General features: G+C 37.3%; 2 protein-coding genes across 2 annotated transcripts; both read left to right on the top strand.

Moving 5' to 3' along the window:
- The first annotated feature begins 102 nt into the window (after window positions 1-102).
- On the top strand, window positions 103-13,424 carry tmc4 (transmembrane channel-like 4). Its single transcript, XM_017465600.3, has 16 exons — window positions 103-789; window positions 1,991-2,177; window positions 2,304-2,452; window positions 2,542-2,709; window positions 2,958-3,043; window positions 3,461-3,606; window positions 3,698-3,845; window positions 4,559-4,717; window positions 5,260-5,414; window positions 5,803-5,923; window positions 11,095-11,192; window positions 11,367-11,550; window positions 11,878-12,008; window positions 12,167-12,322; window positions 12,559-12,637; window positions 12,871-13,424. The coding sequence occupies exons 1-16, from the start codon at window positions 762-764 to the stop codon at window positions 13,087-13,089; spliced, it is 2,214 nt and encodes a 737-aa protein (XP_017321089.1). The 5' UTR covers window positions 103-761; the 3' UTR covers window positions 13,090-13,424.
- Window positions 13,425-13,718: 294 nt separating this feature from the next.
- leng1 (leukocyte receptor cluster (LRC) member 1) lies at window positions 13,719-18,650 on the top strand. Its single transcript, XM_017480642.3, has 5 exons — window positions 13,719-14,175; window positions 14,500-14,682; window positions 15,270-15,488; window positions 15,621-15,736; window positions 17,979-18,650. The coding sequence occupies exons 1-5, from the start codon at window positions 14,044-14,046 to the stop codon at window positions 18,208-18,210; spliced, it is 882 nt and encodes a 293-aa protein (XP_017336131.1). The 5' UTR covers window positions 13,719-14,043; the 3' UTR covers window positions 18,211-18,650.
- Window positions 18,651-19,983: the final 1,333 nt, after the last annotated feature.

Raw genomic sequence — 19,983 nt, 5'->3', positions numbered from 1 at the left:
GTTTAAGTGGCCTAGAGTGTACATTGAATAATGAGTGTGGTTTGGGACATGTCCACAGTGGACTGACAGTGTTTAAGTGACCTAGAGTGTATAGTGAGTAATGAGTGTGGTTTGGGACACGTCCACATTGGACTGACGGTGTTTAAGTGACCTAGAGTGTATAGTGAATAATGAGTATGGTTTGGGACATGTCCACAGTGGACTGACGGTGTTTATTTGTTCTACAAAAAATAGTGAATAGTGTGTGTGGGGTTTGGGATTCGTCCATAGTGGACTAACAACGTTTATGTGTCCTACATTATCGTGAATATTAGTGGTTTGTGACAAATCCAGAGTCGAGTGTCCGCATTTATGTGACCTACAGTGTATAGTGAATAATGAGTATGGTTTGAAACAGAGCCTGGAAATAGCCATTGTTCTGCTAAGAACAGAAACAAATATTTAGGTTGAGGCCAAACCTGTTCAGTGGTTCATCCCCCTCGGATTAATTTGCAACTCTACCGCTAAACAAACACACACACACACACATACTGACCTCACAATGGGAGATTAATGCACTCTCATACAAGGAAGTGTCTCTAAGACACTTTTATTTCAAGCTCAAAGTCCAGGCCCGAGAAAATCCTGGATATACACACACTTACACACACATATGGGTTTTTTTGGCAGTAACTACAGACTTTACGTCATTTAGACTGATGAGTGTTTGAGTGCTTGGTGTTGGTATTTCATTACTCGAAGGTGGATCTAGTGCACTTCTAATGGAGCTGAGACAATTAAACACAGCAGGTAGGATTGTATCGTGTGTCATACATTAATATAAGCTTTGTTTGATTTTATTTATTTTTATTTCTTAAAGTACTAGTCTCTTTTAGTCAGAAAGCTGTGATTAAGTGAATCAGATGTACCCTATGTAGTGTCTTTCTGTTGGGAGGACATCTTAGAGAACTAAACCATAAATGGCATCCATGGCTCTTTTTAACCAACACTCAGAACCTTATTAAGGTTCTGTGTCTTATACATTTTCACAGGCTCAGAAGTAATCAGACAATTGATTGATCAGCGGTTTCATGGGCAGGTCCGGCCTGTTTCCTCATTATTTCATGACAAATTAAGGAGATAAAAGATCTAGAGTTGATTCCAAGTGTTGAATTTGTATTTGATAGCTGATAATTGGAAATCCAAATATACGGTTGGATACGGCTGGGAAAAAAAATCAAAACAGGCCTATCAGAGAGATAGCAGAAACTTTAGGAGTGGCCAAAATCAACAATTTCGTACATTCTTAAAAAGAAGGAACGCACTGGCGAGCTCAGCGACATGAGAAAGACCTGGAACACCGCAGAATTCTTTCCTTGATGAAGAGAAAAACCCCTTCACAACATCTAGCCAAGCCAAGAAAACGGCTGTAACTCCTACGGTTAAACGACTGCTTCATTTCAAAGCGGTTGTGATGATGTACAGAGGCAAAATCATGAAAATTGTACCACTGTCCAAATACTTATGGACCTAAGTGTATATGCTTCTGTTCAAAAGTTACTCACAGATTTCGCATTTTCCACAAAAACTCACATATGTTCGTCAAATAAGCTGCTAAATGAATAGCGAATAGAGTCGAGACATGGACTAGCGTTAGAAACAATGATTTCTGCTTAAAATAACAAAGTAGTTGCTTTCGTCAAAGAATCCTCCATTTGCAGTAATTACAGCCTTGGGGAACTTTGGCATTCTAGCTGTTAGTTTGTTGAGGTAATCTGCAGAAATTTCACCCCATGCTTCCTGAAGCACCTCGTGCAAGTTGGACTGGCCCGATGGGAAATTTTTTCCGTTGCGTGATTTCGCTGGCCAAGAAGCTGCTAGATGAGAACCTGCGAGGTCTCAAACTAGAGCCTCCAATTTGTACAGGATTTAGCATCCTGCACAGTCCACACGGTTGTTTTTCTCTCACCGTACCCATCATTTCCTTTCCCTGCCGTGTTCCCTGCTCCAGACTATAGCAGCGGCCTCTATGGCTCCCTTAGGGCACGCAAAGCTCCTTTCAGCGACGTGAACGAGGGTGCAGTGCAGATTGACTGGGCCTCACGTCCTGAGGTCGACGACGGAGAGGATGAAAATTCCAACAAAATGCAAAATCTGAGAGAGCTGCCGCTTCACATGGGACTGAAGAAAGCTATACGGTATAATATGTGTTTGATTTTTTTAATTAGTTATAAAATTATATCATGAAAAGTACATACCAATATAGCTGCCAGTCAGGCATGTCTCTCTCTCTCTCACTCTCTTTTTCTGTCTCTGTCTCTCAGGCAGGTGCAGCAGATGCGAATCCCCGTTGTGTCTAGTTGGGGTTCCTGGCGTTTCCGTCACTCCAAGTCCTTTCGGCGTTTTCGTGAGGACCTGTCGAGCATTTTATCTTTCGTCCAGCTCTGGAGGAGGCCCATGCACCAGATCGGAGGTAACAAAAAATCATATAGATTTATTCTGGGCTCAGAAGAACCAAGTGAAAGGAACTGGAAATGTTTTTGTTTTTTTTCCCCTCAACAGGACATTTTGGAGGAGGCGTCCAGTCGTATTTCTTGTTCTTGAGGTTCCTTGTTGTTCTAAACTTCCTGTCCTTCCTGTTGATGGCTGGTTTCGTGATCATCCCCAGCATCGTTTTCTACTCGGTCAACTCCAGCGGTCTTGCACTCGTTTCCGCCATCAACCTTTCAGGTAAAAGCTGCTATTTATTTATTTGTTTGTTTATTTATTAATCCACTGAGTCCACTCAGTTTTGTTTCTTTCTATTCAATTTAAGAAACTTTATTTATACCATAAGCAGTAACTTGTGGTCCTGTCTCCGCCGCTGTACCATCATTGGTCCGTTTCTGATTGGATTACTGTTTCATTTTTTTTAAACTCCTCATAAAGTCTTTATTGTGCATCTGCATCTGCATATGAGATCTCTGTTTTTGATGCAGGTGTGGAGGTTTGTCTGCGTTACGATGTTCAGCCTCAAGCTCTCACCGTTTACTACACCTACTTCCTGGATTTGCTCTCAGGAACGGTACAACAAACACACACACACAGACACATCACATTCCAGATTTAGTTCTCGAGTGTGTGTTTTTGTGCTTATGATATTTGACTCATTGAACTATGAACTCTAATACTAATCTAATAGTAATAAACCAGAGTATCACACGGACATCACATGGCCGCTATTATCACTTTACGTAACAGGAATCAGTGGTGATAAGAATGACTTGAAATATTTTAGTTACATCATGATAAACACACCAGAGTTTGGAAAGTAGTTCTGGCTCTGCAAATGGACGCTTCACATAAATGGATTAAAAAAGTGTGTAATTGTTGATATGGTAAAATTTCCTGTAAGACAATGTTTATTTAGCATTTCATGAAGTTGTCTCCAGTGTCAGAGCTTTCTAACAGCGTAGCATTCCTGTTCCTCGTCCTCTTCCAGGGCTTCATGGAGTACTCATTCCTGTTCTATGGATTTTATAATAACACCGAGGTCACAAGCAACGGGTTTTCATACAACATTCCACTGGCGTACCTGCTCAGCGCTGCCTTCTACTTCCTGTTTTGCCTGTTATGCATCGTGGTTCGGTAATACCTTTGCTTACGTAGCATCTACATACATCTATCCAAGCGCTAAATGTATGCATACAATGAATGACAGCCTGTGATTGGTCAACAGGATGGGTGGAGTGGCGCGGCTTGTCATGGCGATGGATGGAGGACGCTTAGGAGGGTACAGTGTGCTTGTTTTTACAGGGTGGGATCACGGCCTCCAGGATGAACGAGCTGCCAGAGTAAAACACAACAACCTGCGCTATCGGCTACAGGTGAGCGCCACTTCCTGTTCAGTTAGACAAAACCGTAAAACGATTGCGCTGAACTCTCAAGATTATGAACGTTTATGTATATGAATTTGATCTAAAAATCAAGCTATACGCACAAGGAGATGATCTTAATTCCATATATGGATTCAATGACACGCCCACATTTTGGATACGCCTCCAATGCGATCATTTTCATCATGTCTTTGGCAGTCAAAATGTTCTGACGTTTCTCAATATGGCCCAGCCTGTTGCAGTTTGGTTAGTGGTTAATGCTAAGCATTATTGATTACGTCATGTTTGTCTACATAACTTAGGCGCTATGTGCTATCTAGTGAAATCATTAGTCTCTGTCAATAGCTAGATTATGCTCCCGTTGCCTAGCAACAGTATTGTCATGAGTTTAGCCACCTAAATGTATTGAATGTTTGTGTTCCCATGTCGAAAGTGTGTTCCAATGTGACCTAAAAAACAATACCTTACTTTAATTATTTTCTGGAGCATTACTTCCTGATTAGGAGTCTAACAGAATGTACAGGATTGCCTTAATTTTGCAAACAAAATGGCTAATTTTAATGTCTGTCAATAACCACCAATATTAGAGCCTTCCAAACACCCGACCTTTATGTCTCTTTATCTGCATCTCTCTCTCTCTCTCTCTCCCTCTCTCTCTCTCTCCCTCTCTCTCTCTCTCTCTCTCTCTCTCTCTCTTCTCTCAGGTGGATTTGGAGGAGGAGAGGATTAACAGGAAGGCTGAGTCTCTCACTCTCTCTCAAGCGTTCTTTCTGTATTCCCTCCGATTCTTCCTAGGCCTCATCGCTCTGGCAATGATAGTTGGCGCTTTCTTTGCCATCGGCAATGCAACCCAGTACAGTCAGGTAAAACCATGTTTAAAAACACGGTTTTACCTAAAACGCTTTAGTTGCTAGCAAAAGTCTCATTTCACAAAAAATACAACTTTTAGTTATTTTAAATGGAAGTATATTAGTATCAGTCATTATAGTAATAAACATTTTAAGAAGTCCTTCAAATAAAGGGAAATGTTTGAAGAGTGCCTCGTAAATGCTCAGCAGCTATCCGGCTAAATAGCTAGATTAGCTAGCACACTTGTAGCTGGTGATTTCCAGGTACAGATTTTAAACTAGCTAATGAATCACACTAGCTGACAGAAAAAACTATTAACTATGTCTACATGATTTTCTGACCGTCCAGTTATAGAATATTCTCTGATTCAGTTTTTCCTAAGAGAGAAGTGCTAAAACGAGTGGCTAAAATCATTCGTTTAGCATTAAGTCATTTGACGTCAGCTCCAGAATTACAGGCGAAGACCATACTGTCGAAAATACAACAATGGCTGTATAAAAATGAAAGCCTGGTGAGAAACAACTAATGAGTGTATCTTGGTCTCTTTTTTTTTCAGTCTCAACAACAGGAAGGCATCGTGGGATTGCTGCTGGAGTATCTGCCCTCAATGGTTATAACGGCTAGTAATTTTGTCGTTCCTTTTCTGTGTGACCAGATCGCTAGGCTGGAGAAATACTCACCTAGTGTCACTGTGATCTTTGCTTTGCTACGGTTAGACACACACATAAACACACACAGGGACAACACAGAATCATGTTCTAATATTGTATTATTTTCTTTTGTAATGAAGAGCAAGCTGAAGAACATTGCTAACTTACTAATGATCCTATGCTAGGAAGTTGTTAGCGTACTTTACTTGCTTAAGTAGCTCGGATAAATAAAAGTAACCATGGAAACAACTCCTGGCCATCTCCAAATAATATTATAGCTACCTAGCTAACTTGCTAACAGCAGCTTTTGTATAGTAGAAAAGGGCCAGGTGACTTGTTTAATATCACAATATACTGTGTAATCAATTATCAGTGTATATGGGGTCTAAATAATCTTTCTAATTATACAAAATAACATAACTTTTTTTTCCCTTCCTCCCTCTGTTCAGGGCCGTGATCCTACGTTTAGTGAGTTTAGGTGTACTCTTGTACACACTGTGGGAACAGATCACATGTCAGGGAAACACACAAAATTGTTCACCCTGCAGCTACAACTACACACAGTATCAGGTAAACAAGAACAACAACACACAGTATCAGATAATCAATAATATGTAGAAAACACATATCAGTGCATATATATGTATGTATGCATGTGTGTGTGTGTGTATATATATATATATATATATATATATATATATATATATATATATATATATATATATATATATATATTTAACCTTCTGTGGTAGCTAACTAGACAGCTAGTAATAACTTCCTGTGGTAAATTTAGCTAGTAATAACTTCCTGTGGTAAATTTAGCTAGTAATAACATCCTGTGGTAAATTTAGCTAGTAATAACTTCCTGTGGTAAATTTAGCTAGTAATAAAATCCTGTGGTAAATTTAGCTACTAATAACTTCCTGTTCCTGTGGTAAATTTAGCTACTAATAACTTCCTGTGGTAAATTTAGCTAGTAATAAAATCCTGTGGTAAATTTAGCTACTAATAACTTCCTGTTCCTGTGGTAAATTTAGCTACTAATAACTTCCTGTTCCTGTGGTAAATTTAGCTAGTAATAACTTCCTGTGGTAAATTTAGCTAGTAATAACATCCTGTGGTAAATTTAGCTAGTAATAACATCCTGTGGTGAATTTAGCTAGTAATAAAATCCTGTGGTAAATTTAGCTAGTAATAACATCCTGTGGTAAATTTAGCTAGTAATAACATCCTGTGGTAAATTTAGCTAGTAATAACATTCTGTGATAAATCTAGCTAGTAATAACATCCTGTGGTAAATTTAGCTAGTAATAACATCCTGTGGTGAATTTAGCTAGTAATAAAATCCTGTGGTAAATTTAGCTAGTAATAACATCCTGTGGCAAATTTAGCTAGTAATAACATCCTGTTCCTGTGGTAAATTTAGCTAGTAATAACATCCTGTGGTAAATTTAGCTAGTAATAACTTCCTGTGGTAGATTTAGCTAGTAATAACATCCTGTGGTAAATTTAGCTAGTAATAACTTCCTGTGGTAAATTTAGCTAGTAATAACATCCTGTGGTAAAATTTAGCTACTAATAAAATCCTGTGGTAAATTTAGTTAGTAATAACATTCTGTGGTAAATTTAGCTAGTAATAACTTCCTGTGGTAAATTTAGCTAGTAATAACATCCTGTGGTAAAGTTAGCTAGTAATAACTTCCTGTGGTAAATTTAGCTAGTAATAACTTCCTGTTCCTGTGGTAAATTTAGCTCGTAATAAAATCCTGTGGTAAATTTAGCTAGTAATAACATCCTGTGTTAAAGTTAGCTAGTAATAACTTCATGTGGTAAATTTAGCTAGTAAAAACTCCCTGTTCCTGTGGTAAATTTAGATTGTAATAACATTCTGTGGTACATTTAGCTAGTAATAACTTCCTGTTCCTGTGGTAAATTTAGCTAGTAATAACTTCCTGTTCCTGTGGTAAATTTAGATAGTAATAACATTCTGTGGTAAATTTAGCTAGTAATAACTTCCTGTGGTAAATTTAGCTAGTAATCACTTCCTGTTCCTGTGGTAAATTTAACTAGTAATAACATCCTGTAGTAAATTTAGCTAGTAATAACATCCTGTGGTAAATTTAGCCAGTAATAACATTCTGTGGTAAATTTAGCTAGTAATAACTTCCTGTGGTAAATTTACCTAATAATAAAATCCTGTGGTAAATTTAGCTAGTAATAACTTCCTGTGGTAAATTTAGCTAGTAATAACATCCTGTGTTAAATTTAGCTAGTAATAACATCCTGTCGTAAATTTAGCTAGTAATAACTTCCTGTGGTAAATCTAGGTACTAATAAAATCCTGTGTTAAATTTAGCTAGTAATAACTTCCTGTTTCTGTGGTAAATCTAGCTAGTAATCACTTCCTGTTCCTGTGGTAAATTTAACTAGTAATAACATCCTGTAGTAAATTTAGCTAGTAATAACATCCTGTGGTAAATTTAGCTAGTAATAACATTCTGTGGTAAATTTAGCTAGTAATAACTTCCTGTGGTAAATTTACCCAATAATAAAATCCTGTGGTAAATTTAGCTAGTAATAAAATCCTGTGGTAAATTTAGCTAGTAATAACATCCTGTGGTAAATTTAGCTACTAATAACTTCCTGTTCCTGTGGTAAATTTAGCTAGTAATAACTTCCTGTGGTAAATTTAGCTAGTAATAACTTCCTGTGGTAAATTCAGCTAGTAATAACATCCTGTGGTAAATTTAGCTAGTAATAACTTCCTGTGGTAAATTTAGCTAGTAATAACATCCTGTGGTAAAATTTAGCTAGTAATAAAATCCTGTGGTAAATTTAGTTAGTAATAACATTCTGTGGTAAATTTAGCTAGTAATAACTTCCTGTGGTAAATTTAGCTAGTAATAACATCCTGTGGTAAATTTAGCTAGTAATAACATCCTGTGGTAAATTTAGCTAGTAATAACATCCTGTGGTAAAATTTAGCTAGTAATAAAATCCTGTGGTAATTTTAGTTAGTAATAACATTCTGTGGTAAATTTAGCTAGTAATAACTTCCTGTGGTAAATTTAGTTAGTAATAACATCCTGTGGTAAAATTTAGCTAGTAATAAAATCCTGTGGCAAATTTAGCTAGTAATAACTTCCTGTTTCTGTGGTAAATTTAGCTAGTAATCACTTCCTGTTCCTGTGGTAAATTTAGCTAGTAATAACATCCTGTGGTAAATGTAGCTAGTAATAACATCCTGTTCCTGTGGTAAATTTAGCTAGTAATAACATCCTGTGGTAAATTTAGCTAGTAATAACTTCCTGTGGTAAATTTAGCTAGTAATAACATCCTGTGGTAAATTTAGCTAGTAATAACTTCCTGTGGTAAATTTAGCTAGTAATAACATCCTGTGGTAAAATTTAGCTAGTAATAAAATCCTGTGGTAAATTTAGTTAGTAATAACATTCTGTGGTAAATTTAGCTAGTAATAACTTCCTGTGGTAAATTTAGCTAGTAATAAAATCCTGTGGTAAATTTAGCTAGTAATAACTTCCTGTGGTAAAGTTAGCTAGTAATAACTTCATGTGGTAAATTTAGCTAGTAAAAACTTCCTGTTCTTGTGGTAAATTTAGCTAGTAATAACTTCCTGTTCCTGTGGTAAATTTAGCTAGTAATAACTTCCTGTTCCTGTGGTAAATTTAGATAGTAATAACATTCTGTGGTAAATTTAGCTAGTAATAACTTCCTGTGGTAAATTTAGCTAGTAATAACTTCCTGTGGTAAATTTAGCTAGTAATAACATCCTGTTGTAAATTTAGCTAGTAATAACATCCCATGGTAAATTTGGCTAGTAATAACATCCTGTGGTAAATTTAGCTAGTAATAACTTCCTGTTTCTGTGGCAAATTTAGCTAGTAATCACTTCCTGTTCCTGTGGTAAATTTAACTAGTAATAACATCCTGTAGTAAATTTAGCTAGTAATAACATCCTGTGGTAAATTTAGCTAGTAATAACTTCCTGTTCCTGTGGTAAATTTAGCTAGTAATAACATCCTGTGGTAAATTTAGCTAGTAATAACATCCCATGGTAAATTTGGCTAGTAATAACATCCTGTGGTAAATTTAGCTAGTAATAACTTCCTGTTTCTGTGGTAAATTTAGCTAGTAATCACTTCCTGTTCCTGTGGTAAATTTAACTAGTAATAACATCCTGTAGTAAATTTAGCTAGTAATAACATTCTGTGGTAAATTTAGCAAGTAATAACTTCCTGTTCCTGTGGTAAATTTAGCTAGTAATAACATCCTGTGGTAAATTTAGCTAGTGATAACTTCCTGTGGTAAATTTAGCTAGTAATAGCATCCTGTGGTAAATTTAGATAGTAATAACATCCTGTTCCTGTGGTAAATTTAGCTAGTAATAACATCCTGTGGTAAATTTAGCTAGTAATAACTTCCTGTGGTAAATCTAGGTACTAATAACATTCTGTGGTAAATTTAGCTAGTAATAACTTCCTGTTCCTGTGGTAAATTTAGCTAGTAATAACATCCTGTGGTAAATTTAGCTAGTGATAACTTCCTGTGGTAAATTTAGCTAGTAATAGCATCCTGTGGTAAATTTAGATAGTAATAACATCCTGTTCCTGTGGTAAATTTAGCTAGTAATAACATCCTGTGGTAAATTTAGCTAGTAATAACTTCCTGTGGTAAATCTAGGTACTAATAACATTCTGTGGTAAATTTAGCTAGTAATAACTTCCTGTTTCTGTGGTAAATTTAGCTAGTAATAACATCCTGTGGTAAATTTAGCTAGTAATAACTTCCTGTGGTAAAATTAGCTAGTAATAACATCCTGTGGTAAATTTAGCTAGTAATAACATCCTGTTCCTGTGGTAAATTTAGCTAGTAATAACATCCTGTGGTAAATTTAGCTAGTAATAACATTCTGTGGTAAATTTAGCTAGTAATCACTTCCTGTTGTAAATTTAGCTAGTAATAACTTCCTGTGGTAAATTTAGCTAGTAATCACTTCCTGTGGTAAAATTAGCTAGTAATAACATCCTGTGGTAAATTTAGCTAGTAATAACATCCTGTTCCTGTGGTAAATTTAGCTAGTAATAAAATCCTGTGGTAAAGTTAGCTAGTAATAACTTCCTGTGATAAATTTAGCTAGTAATAACATCCTGTGGTAAATTTAGCTAGTAATAACATCCTGTGGTAAATTTAGCTAGTATTTACCTAGTATTTAGCTAGTATTTAGCTAGTTATTAAACTTCCTGTGGAAATTTAAGCTAGTAATAACTTCCTGTAGTAAATTTAGCTAGTAATAACTTTCTGTGGTAAATTTAAGCTAGTAATAACTTCCTGTGGTAAATTTAGCTAGTAATAACTTCCTGTGGTAAATTTACCTAGTAATAAAATCCTGTGGTAAATTTAGCTAGTAATAACATCCTGTGGTAAATTTAGCTAGTAATAGCTTCTTGTTCCTGTGGTAAGTGTAGCTATTAATAACATCCTGTGGTAATAGTAGTAATAACCTTATGTGGTAAATTTGGCTAGTAAAAACTTCCTGTGGTAACTTTAGCTAGCTATTAATAACATCCTGTGGTAAATTTAGCTAGCAATAGCCTCCTGTGGGAACATATTTAGCAATATGTTTTAATCCTGTGGGAAATATTGAATTTTATTCTATATTTTCTTCATACAGTGTTGTTTATTGAGTTTTTTTGTTTCATTATCTTCCATCGCACGCACAGTGCTGGGAGACACGTGTTGGGCAGGAAATGTACAAACTGACGCTGTTCGACTTTCTTATTACGATTTTGGTGATGGTACTGGTGGAGTTTCCTCGCAGGTTAGTCCATCTGTTCTGTAATTTCTCTGTCTGTCTCTTTGTTTATCAATCATCATAATTTGAAATATATAAAGGGAACAGAGTATTCAGATAGATTTCAGTTTCATATGAATTTTTTTTATTATTATTATTGTGGACTCAAAGATTTGGACCTAACTGAAGTGTATGTTACAGGCTGGTAGTGGATCACTGCTCGTGTAAGCTGGCTCAGTGGGTGGGTCGTCAGGAGTTTGTTGTTGCGTCAAACGTGTTAGCGCTTGTTTACAGTCAGACTGTAGTGTGGTGCGGCGCTCTGTTCTGTCCCATACTGCCGCTCATCAACACCATCAAGTTCATCATCATATTCTACTGCAAAAAGGTATTATTATTAGTAGTAGTAGTAGTAATAGTGGTAATAATAAATTAGTTATAGGTTCATTTAAATATTGATGCATTGATAAATATTGATTACTGAAGTTTTTTTCTAATAAGAACAAGTGTTTCAATATTTACAATATTTATATAGTATAATATTTTTGTCTCATTTGTTTAATTGGGTTCTCTATTTACTTTTTGGACTTCTGATGTTGTTTTAGGCCATTTATGCAGCAATACAGAAAATTCTAAAGGGTTCACAACTTTCAACAACCACTGTATGTGCATCTCTCTCACTCTCTCTCTCTCTCTCGTTTTTTTTCTTCTTCAGGTCACTCTATTCCAGAACTGTCGTCCGGCGGTGAGGACGTTTCGCTCTACGAGCTCCAACTTCTTCTTCTTCCTGGTTCTTCTGTTCGGTTGGGTGCTCTCTAGTGTGGTGCTTATTTACAGTGTAGCTAGGTGTGTCAACACACACACACTCACTGATTAATAGTTAGAAATCTAGCCATTTAACATGCTGGGTGATTATTCAGCTGGTTAGCTATGGGCTGTACAAATATAATACCCAAGAAATCTCTCCAGCAGCACTGTATTATTATTTTTATTATTATCTGCAGTATTCATCCGTCGTATGGCTGCGGTCCATTCCGTTTCTCCTCCTCCATGTGGACTGTCATTCCTGATTCCTTCAACTCGCTGTCCAACACAACGCAGAAGTTTCTGCTGTTTATTGGCTCACAGGCTTTCTCCATCCCGCTCTTCATCTTATCATGGTAAGTGATCTGTCTGTCTGTCTGTCTGTCTGTCTTAAAGAGTCCTAAAGAGGTTTATTCCTCTTATGGCACAAAAAAAAATAGCCCATCATACTTTTACCTGTTTATAGTTGCATTTAATGTTGTGGGACATAATAAAGACAAAATTTGCAGCTTGTGGTAAAATATATATGTGTGTATGTATGTATATAAATATATATACCACAATGTAAACTACCAACTGTACTCTTCTGCAGTGTGGTGATGTGCTACGTGGCTGTGTTGGTTTCAGTTTATGGGAAAACTGTTAATCTGCTGAAGAAACAACAAAAACAGGTGAGTGCATCAGATACACTACAGCCAGTAACTGACTGACTACATCATGTTTCTGTCATTATTTTTATATGCTACCATGAGGGCCTGCTTCTGTTTTTTTTTTAATGCGCCCATTACACTTTTTCTCTAAAATATATATATTTTTTACATAACTGTAAATGTTCTCTCATAACGTATGAATACTAAAATGCTCTCTGTTTGCTATCTCGCATGCTTTCTCCCTGGCGATACAGGAAGGACGAGATAAACAGTTCCTGGTCAAACAGATCAAGGAGTTGAGCGCAGAGGTTTCCAGAAACGAACAAGAACCAGAACTAAGAGACAGCAGAGGAGCAAGAGATGCTGTGCCACGATGGGGAGAACACTACAATTCTACATTCGAGACAGATGAAGAACCAGCAATGCCAGCTAGAGACTTTACGAATGGTGGCTTTTATGAAAGAGACGTTTGACGTTCCTGTCGTGTCATATGAAAAGGCAATAGACTCATACCAACATCGTTATTGTTTTCCTTTATACTTCATAGTGGCAAAATGTACATAAACAATTTACTTTGCTTTACGACTCTACTATACTACTGTTTGTATGTGAAGTAGGATGCTCTACAGATGCACATGGAAATAGTTTTATAACTGTGACCACTGTTTTTTTTTCACTATAATTACCTACATACCTACTCTGAGACGGCTTGCTATACTGTATGCTGTTATATAATGTAAAAAAAAAAAAATGTATATACAAAGTGTCTATTTTGTGTCAATTTCTGCTTAAAGATCATACTATGGAACTATTTTTGACTTAATGATTAGTTGCAGTAATTATATGGGATATTACTGTAAAATTCGTTAACTATTTAAATAGTTTAAGAGGAAACCTCCGGCTTTGGGGTGGCAATGGTCCCTGCAGGTCAGAGCAACGGGCGTGTCGTAAGATATGGGCGTACCAAACCTAAGGGGGGGGCGTGTCGGAAGGCTGTTTTAATTGGCCGAGAGCGCTGTCGGTCGATTGTTCTCTATCCTGGGCGCCATCTTGTGGTCGTCACTGGTCTTTCCACTAGGTCGTACGGACTCATTTACGTGATGACGTTGCCATGTTACGTACGGCTACTTCCGTTGTTTACTTGTCGTCGGTTCCGAAACCGTCGACAAGTAACATTGAATGTTTACATGGGCGAAATGTTAATTCACAGTAGACTTCAAAATAGACTTTAGATTAATCTGGGTGACTAAATTCGAATTATATTTTGGACGCTAGCTAACGTCAGCTAGCTATTTAGCCCGTTATCGTGTTTTTCGATTAGCCTCTTTCGGCTTACTTTTTTCCCCCCGAATTAAAGGCCATAGATTCGGCTTCTTGTTCGTGTATTTTGTTTATTTTCTGCATTTACCTTTCTCGCAAAAGAAAACATGAATATTTTGCCGAAAAAGAGTTGGCACGTGCGCAATAAAGACAACGTCGCGCGCGTGCGTCGAGACGAAGAGCGCGCGGCCGAGGAGGAGAAAGAATTACGGCGGCGCGCAGAGCTCGCGGAGCAAGAGGTAACCATGGCAACCCCGTCATACGGGTATAAGATATGATTTAAACCAATGTTTATATTCATTTATAATATATTTACATTATATATTAATTCTATTGTTTTAGAAGATTTTTGTTTACATTTTTTAACTTTTTATTGTATTCTTGTATGCATGTGTAAATACTCATGTAATTAAAATTTTGGTTAATCTGTCATGAAAGTGTGGAAGTCAGTAAGTTTATCTGAGCATAAAAAAGTCATGAATCACAATTAAAAGTCTTATTATTATTGTTAGTGATTCTGATGCTGCATGTTTTTAATTTTTTTTCCCTCTCCTTCCCTGAAGGCTCGGACAGCGTATCTACGGAGGAAATCCCGCGCGGCGCTCGATCACACAGCAGGACAGGGGGACGAGGGAGAGACGTGTGGAGAGACCGGCAGGACTGAGCATCTCAACCTGTTTCCTCTGGAGGACTCGTCGGAGAAGAAAGGCAACGCCGAGTACCTGCACGAGAAGAAAGAGGAGAAGGTGCGTGTGAAGAACATAACGCATGACTCGATAAAGCCATAACGTTTCATAAACAGTGAGCGTGAGGGCAGTTCTGTTACGACCGGTAATGCGGTGTACACCTGCTTACTTTCCGACACTGTCAGAGCAGAGCAGAGAACTGGCACCAGGTCTTTCACACGCATCAATAATGGCACCCGGTGCACTATTCTGCCACTGTAGAGAGATGTAATGCATTACGTGTCGTCGGAACTTATAAAACTAAGTTCTACAATCTGGAAAGAATGAGTGATCAAGTAAAGCATGGTATTTCCACCCCAGCATCCAGCCCACTTCCTGTCGGTTGGGTCCCGTTAATAGAGGAGTGCATTAGATGAGTAATTGAGTCGTGCTCACTAACTATTCTTCTAGGCAGCGTAATAATTAGGATCTTCTGCCTATTAAACAGTAACATATTTAAATGAATAATAAAAAAGTAAACGTCACACGTTGTCCTTTTGGGAGGAATATAGTTTTACATCCAAGTCACACCCACTGAGCTTTTCGGGAAACACACACGCACACCATTGTGACGCTGATTGACTCGTTTTCTTTTGCTTGTCGATCAGGAGAAACAGGAGCGTGCTATTGGTCTGTTGGTGTCTCTTGGCCCCGCCCCTGGTACTGAGGCCACTCCCTGGTATCTGAAGGAGAGAGAGAGAGACAAGGACGGAGAGAAGGAGAGAGAGAGAGACAAGGATGGAGAGAAGGAGAGAGAGAGACAAGACAAGGGCAAAAGGAAGGTTATAAGTGAGGAGGAGAGAGAGAAGAAGGACCGGAAGTTAAAGGTACTGTGAATCTTAACAGTAATAGTAATAATAATAATACACACTGTGTGTGTGATGCATCAATAACGTGTCCTATATGAATGATGTATTTAAGTGGGAAATGTGTCTGCTTGTTCCTGTGTACCTGTGTAGGACAGTCTGGACCCTCTGAAGGACATCAAAAAAGCTCTGGCAGTGAAAGACAGGAAGGAGAAAAAGCACAAGAAGAAGGAGAAGAGAGATAAAGGGGAGAGGACGAGTGCCGGGAGGTGAGGAGAGTCGTCTCGTTTCAATTCATTTACATATCAGAGCATTTCTTAAACAGATTAGATGGATGGACAGACAGGTGGATGGATTATAGACATAGGTGAGCAGGCAGATAGATAGAAAGATAGATAGATAGGTGGCTAGATAGATAGGTGGCTAGATGGATGAATGGATAATACATATAGACAGATAGATAGGAGGCTGGATGAATGGATGGATGATAGATAGGTGGATAGATGGATGAATGGATAATACAGATAGACAGACATAGAGATAGATAGATAGATAGGTGGCTGGATGAATGGATGGATGATAGATAGGTGGATGAATGGATAATACAGACAGATAGATAGGTGGCTAGATAGGTGGCTAGATGGATGAATGGATAATACATATAGATAGATAGATAGGAGGCTGGATGAATGGATGGATGATAGATAGGTGGATGGATGAATGGATAATACAGATAGACAGACAGAGATAGATAGATAGATAGGTGGCTGGATGAATGGATGGATAATAGATAGATAGGTGGATGAATGGATAATACAGACAGAGAGATAGATATATAGATAGGTGGATGAATGAATGGATAATAGACATAGAGAGAGATAGATAGGTGGATGGGTGGATAATAGAGATAGATAGGTGGCTGGATGAATGGATGGATAATAGATAGGTGGATGAATGGATAATACAGACAGAGAGATAGATATATAGATAGGTGGATGAATGAATGGATAATAGACATAGAGAGATAGATAGATAGGTGGATGGGTGGATAATAGACATAGATGATAGATAGGTGGAAAGATAATAAACATAGAAAGGTAGATAGGTGTCTGGATAAATGGATGGATAATAGATAGATAGATGGATGAATGGATAATACATATAGACAGAGATAGGTAGCTGGATGAATGAATGGATGATAGATAGATAGGTGGATGGATGGATAATAGACATAGATGATAGATAGGTGGAAAGATAATAAATATAGAAAGGTGGATAGGTGTCTGGATAAATGGATGGATAATAGATGGATGGATGGATGAATGGATAATACAGATAGACAGACAGAGAGCTAGGTAGCTGGATGAATGAATGGATAATAGACATAGATAGGTGGAAAGATAAACATAGAAAAGTGGATAGATAGATAGGTGGCTGGATGAATGGATGGATAATAGATAGATGGATGGATGGATGGATGGATAATACAGATAGAGAGATAGCTAGATAGATAGATAGATAGATAGATAGATAGATAGATAATAAAGAGAAAGGTTGATAGATAGATAGATGGATGGATGGATGAATGGATAATACAGATAGACAGACAGAGAGATAGATAGGTGGCTGGATGAATGGATGGATAATAGATAGGTGGATGGATGGATGAATGGATAATACAGATAGATAGATAGATAGATAGATAATAAAGAGAAAGGTGGATAGATAGATGTATGAATGGATAATACAGATAGACAGAGAGAGGTGGATGGATGGATGAATGTATAATACAGACAGAGAGAGAGAGATAGATAGGTGGATGAATGAATGGATAATAGACATAGAGAGATAGATAGGTGGATGGATGGATAATACACATAGATAGATGGATGGATGAATGGATAATAGATAGGTAGATAGATAGGTGAATAGATGAATGAATGGATAATAGACATAGATAGATAGGTGGATGGATGGATAATAGACACAGATAGGTGGATGGATGGATGGATGGATGGATAATAGACATAGGTGGATTTATGGATGGATAATAGATATAGATAGATAGATAGGTGGATAGATGAATGGATGGATAATAGACATAGGTAGATGGATGAATGGATAATAGACAGGTAGATGGGTGAATGAATGGATGGATAATAGACAGAGAGGTGGCTGGATGGATGATACACGTAGATAGTTAGACAGACAGGTGGATGGTTGCTTGGATGGCAGAAACATAATTACAGATAGACAGATTGGATGAATGTTTGGATAAACAGATACACCGATGAACAGATAGACAGACGTACAGACAGATGTTGTTGTTTTTTTTTTTATAAATAGACAGGTACAGATTAGATAAATAAATGGGAAGGTATAAATAGACAGAAAGGGAAAATAGATAACAGGATACACACATGGATAGAGAGACATATAAAAGAAAGTGAAAGTGAACTGTCGCTAAACAAGCCTTGAGTAAACAATAAATCGATCTGCCCTACTGTTCAGCTTGAAGGAGCGATTGCGTGCGGAGCGACTGCAGAGGGAAGCTGAGGAGAGGAGACGTGCTCAGGCCCTGCTGGACCAGAGGAATGGAGTGGGCGGAGCCAAGGATGGACAGAAGGAGTCGGAGGAGAGAGACAGACCGTACAACAACGCATACTTTCCAGAACTAGTACGCAAGAGATCGAGAAGAGACAGAGACAGAGAGATATATGACTTCCTGAATTCGAAGTCCTAGACTCTCCTGTTTATTTCGACTGAAGCTCCGCCTCCACCTGGACGTCTCACGTGCTTTATGCTTTAAAGCAAAGTATGACGTCCTCGACGTGATGTCATCAAAAAAGTGCCATCAAGCACAAGCAGTCACAGAGACACAGGAACACACATAACCTATGGTTTCATTTATCTCTCACACACACACAGTCCCCAAACTCCTGTATCTCATAAGTGTGTTTATGTGAGCTGGAATATAAAATCTGTGTAAAGTATAGATCATTCCTGATGTTCTTTCCTTACGTGTATATAAAGTATCGTGGGCCAAACACGATGTCTGGTTCCTACACAGTAGTTAAGCATTTGAAGTCTCAAAATGTTTTCTTTTCATCCTGCCTTCGTTATCAAATTTCATGTTAAAATTTTCTCAAAGACCTTGCTATTAAAAATCCTTTAACCAACCTAGCTCTCACTTCTCATGCACGCTCATTTTTTTTTAATCCAATATCCCTGTCTTCTTTCATGTCCATGTAGGTAATCGTTGCAACATTTCTACTAAATCAAGCCTTTTCTAAAGTTTCATCTTTGCTTTGTATTGTTCTGTACATGTGCATGTTTGGTTATTTTAGTACCCATCTCCTAAGTTATGTTTTGATGAGGTTGCAATAATGGTTCTGTAAAATATGTGATAAATACCAACAGTTTTATGGACGCACGTGACAAGATGCATTGGCATTTATTGGGGGAGTAGGATTTGGCTCGGGCGATTTGACTCAATCGGTTTAAAAAATGAACGATTATAAGTGGATCATCAAATATCGAATCCTTGTCTTCTGAATCGAAACTGTATGGAAGCAGAGTCAGTGGTAAAGTCAAATATTTTCACCTTGTGTCGTATTATATCGTAGCAGACTCAATATTATCAAATATTGCCACCTTATGAATCGAAATCGTAGCAGATTCGATGTTATCGTCAAATGTTGCGTTTTTTAATGAAAATAATATAGCAGGTTTAAAGTTAGCTGTAAATATTGTTGCGTCTGGAATCAAAATTACATCGTATTACATCGTATCAGATTTACTATTATCAAATATTGTCACCTTGTGAATTGAAATTGTATCGCATTACATCGTAGCAGATTCGATGTTATCATCGAATGTTGCGTTTTGAATTGAAATCGTATCGCGTTGCATCTTCAGATCCGATGTTATCGTCAACTGTCGCGTTCGGAATCTAAATAATATAGCAGGCTCAAATTTATTGGCAAATATTGTCGCGTTTTGAATCGAAATTATATATCGTATTACATCGAAGCAGATTCAGTGTTATCATCAAAATCGAATCATTGCCATAAGATTCGATGAATATGCTCTCGTATCGTGTTGGAAGCTTGGTGTTTACACTCCTGTGGTATTTATCACATTCTTTTAGAGAACCGTTGCTTCATAGCAGCATTCACTACAATGAGTGAGCACGCGCTGTTTTTTTGTTTTGTTTTGTTTGTTTTAATAAAAAGAACAAGGTCGCACGCTCTGTTTTTTTAAAAATTATTTTTTTTAAAAACCACACACACACAAATGTAATGCCTATCATTAATGTTACAGACAAAGGCGACAGTTAGCCGATTGTTCCGCTTGTCCGCGTGCTCATTCTGTATATATATATATATATATATATATATATATATATATATATATATATATATATATATATATATATATATATATATATATATATATATAAAACATTTATATTTTGAACAGGTTCTACTGGAGCTCGCGCAAACTGAACAGTTCT

The sequence above is a fragment of the Ictalurus punctatus genome, chromosome 1 (assembly GCF_001660625.3).
Source record: "Ictalurus punctatus breed USDA103 chromosome 1, Coco_2.0, whole genome shotgun sequence".
In the NCBI taxonomy this organism is placed as follows: domain Eukaryota; kingdom Metazoa; phylum Chordata; class Actinopteri; order Siluriformes; family Ictaluridae; genus Ictalurus; species Ictalurus punctatus.
This window is presented reverse-complemented; position numbering and strand designations above follow the sequence as displayed.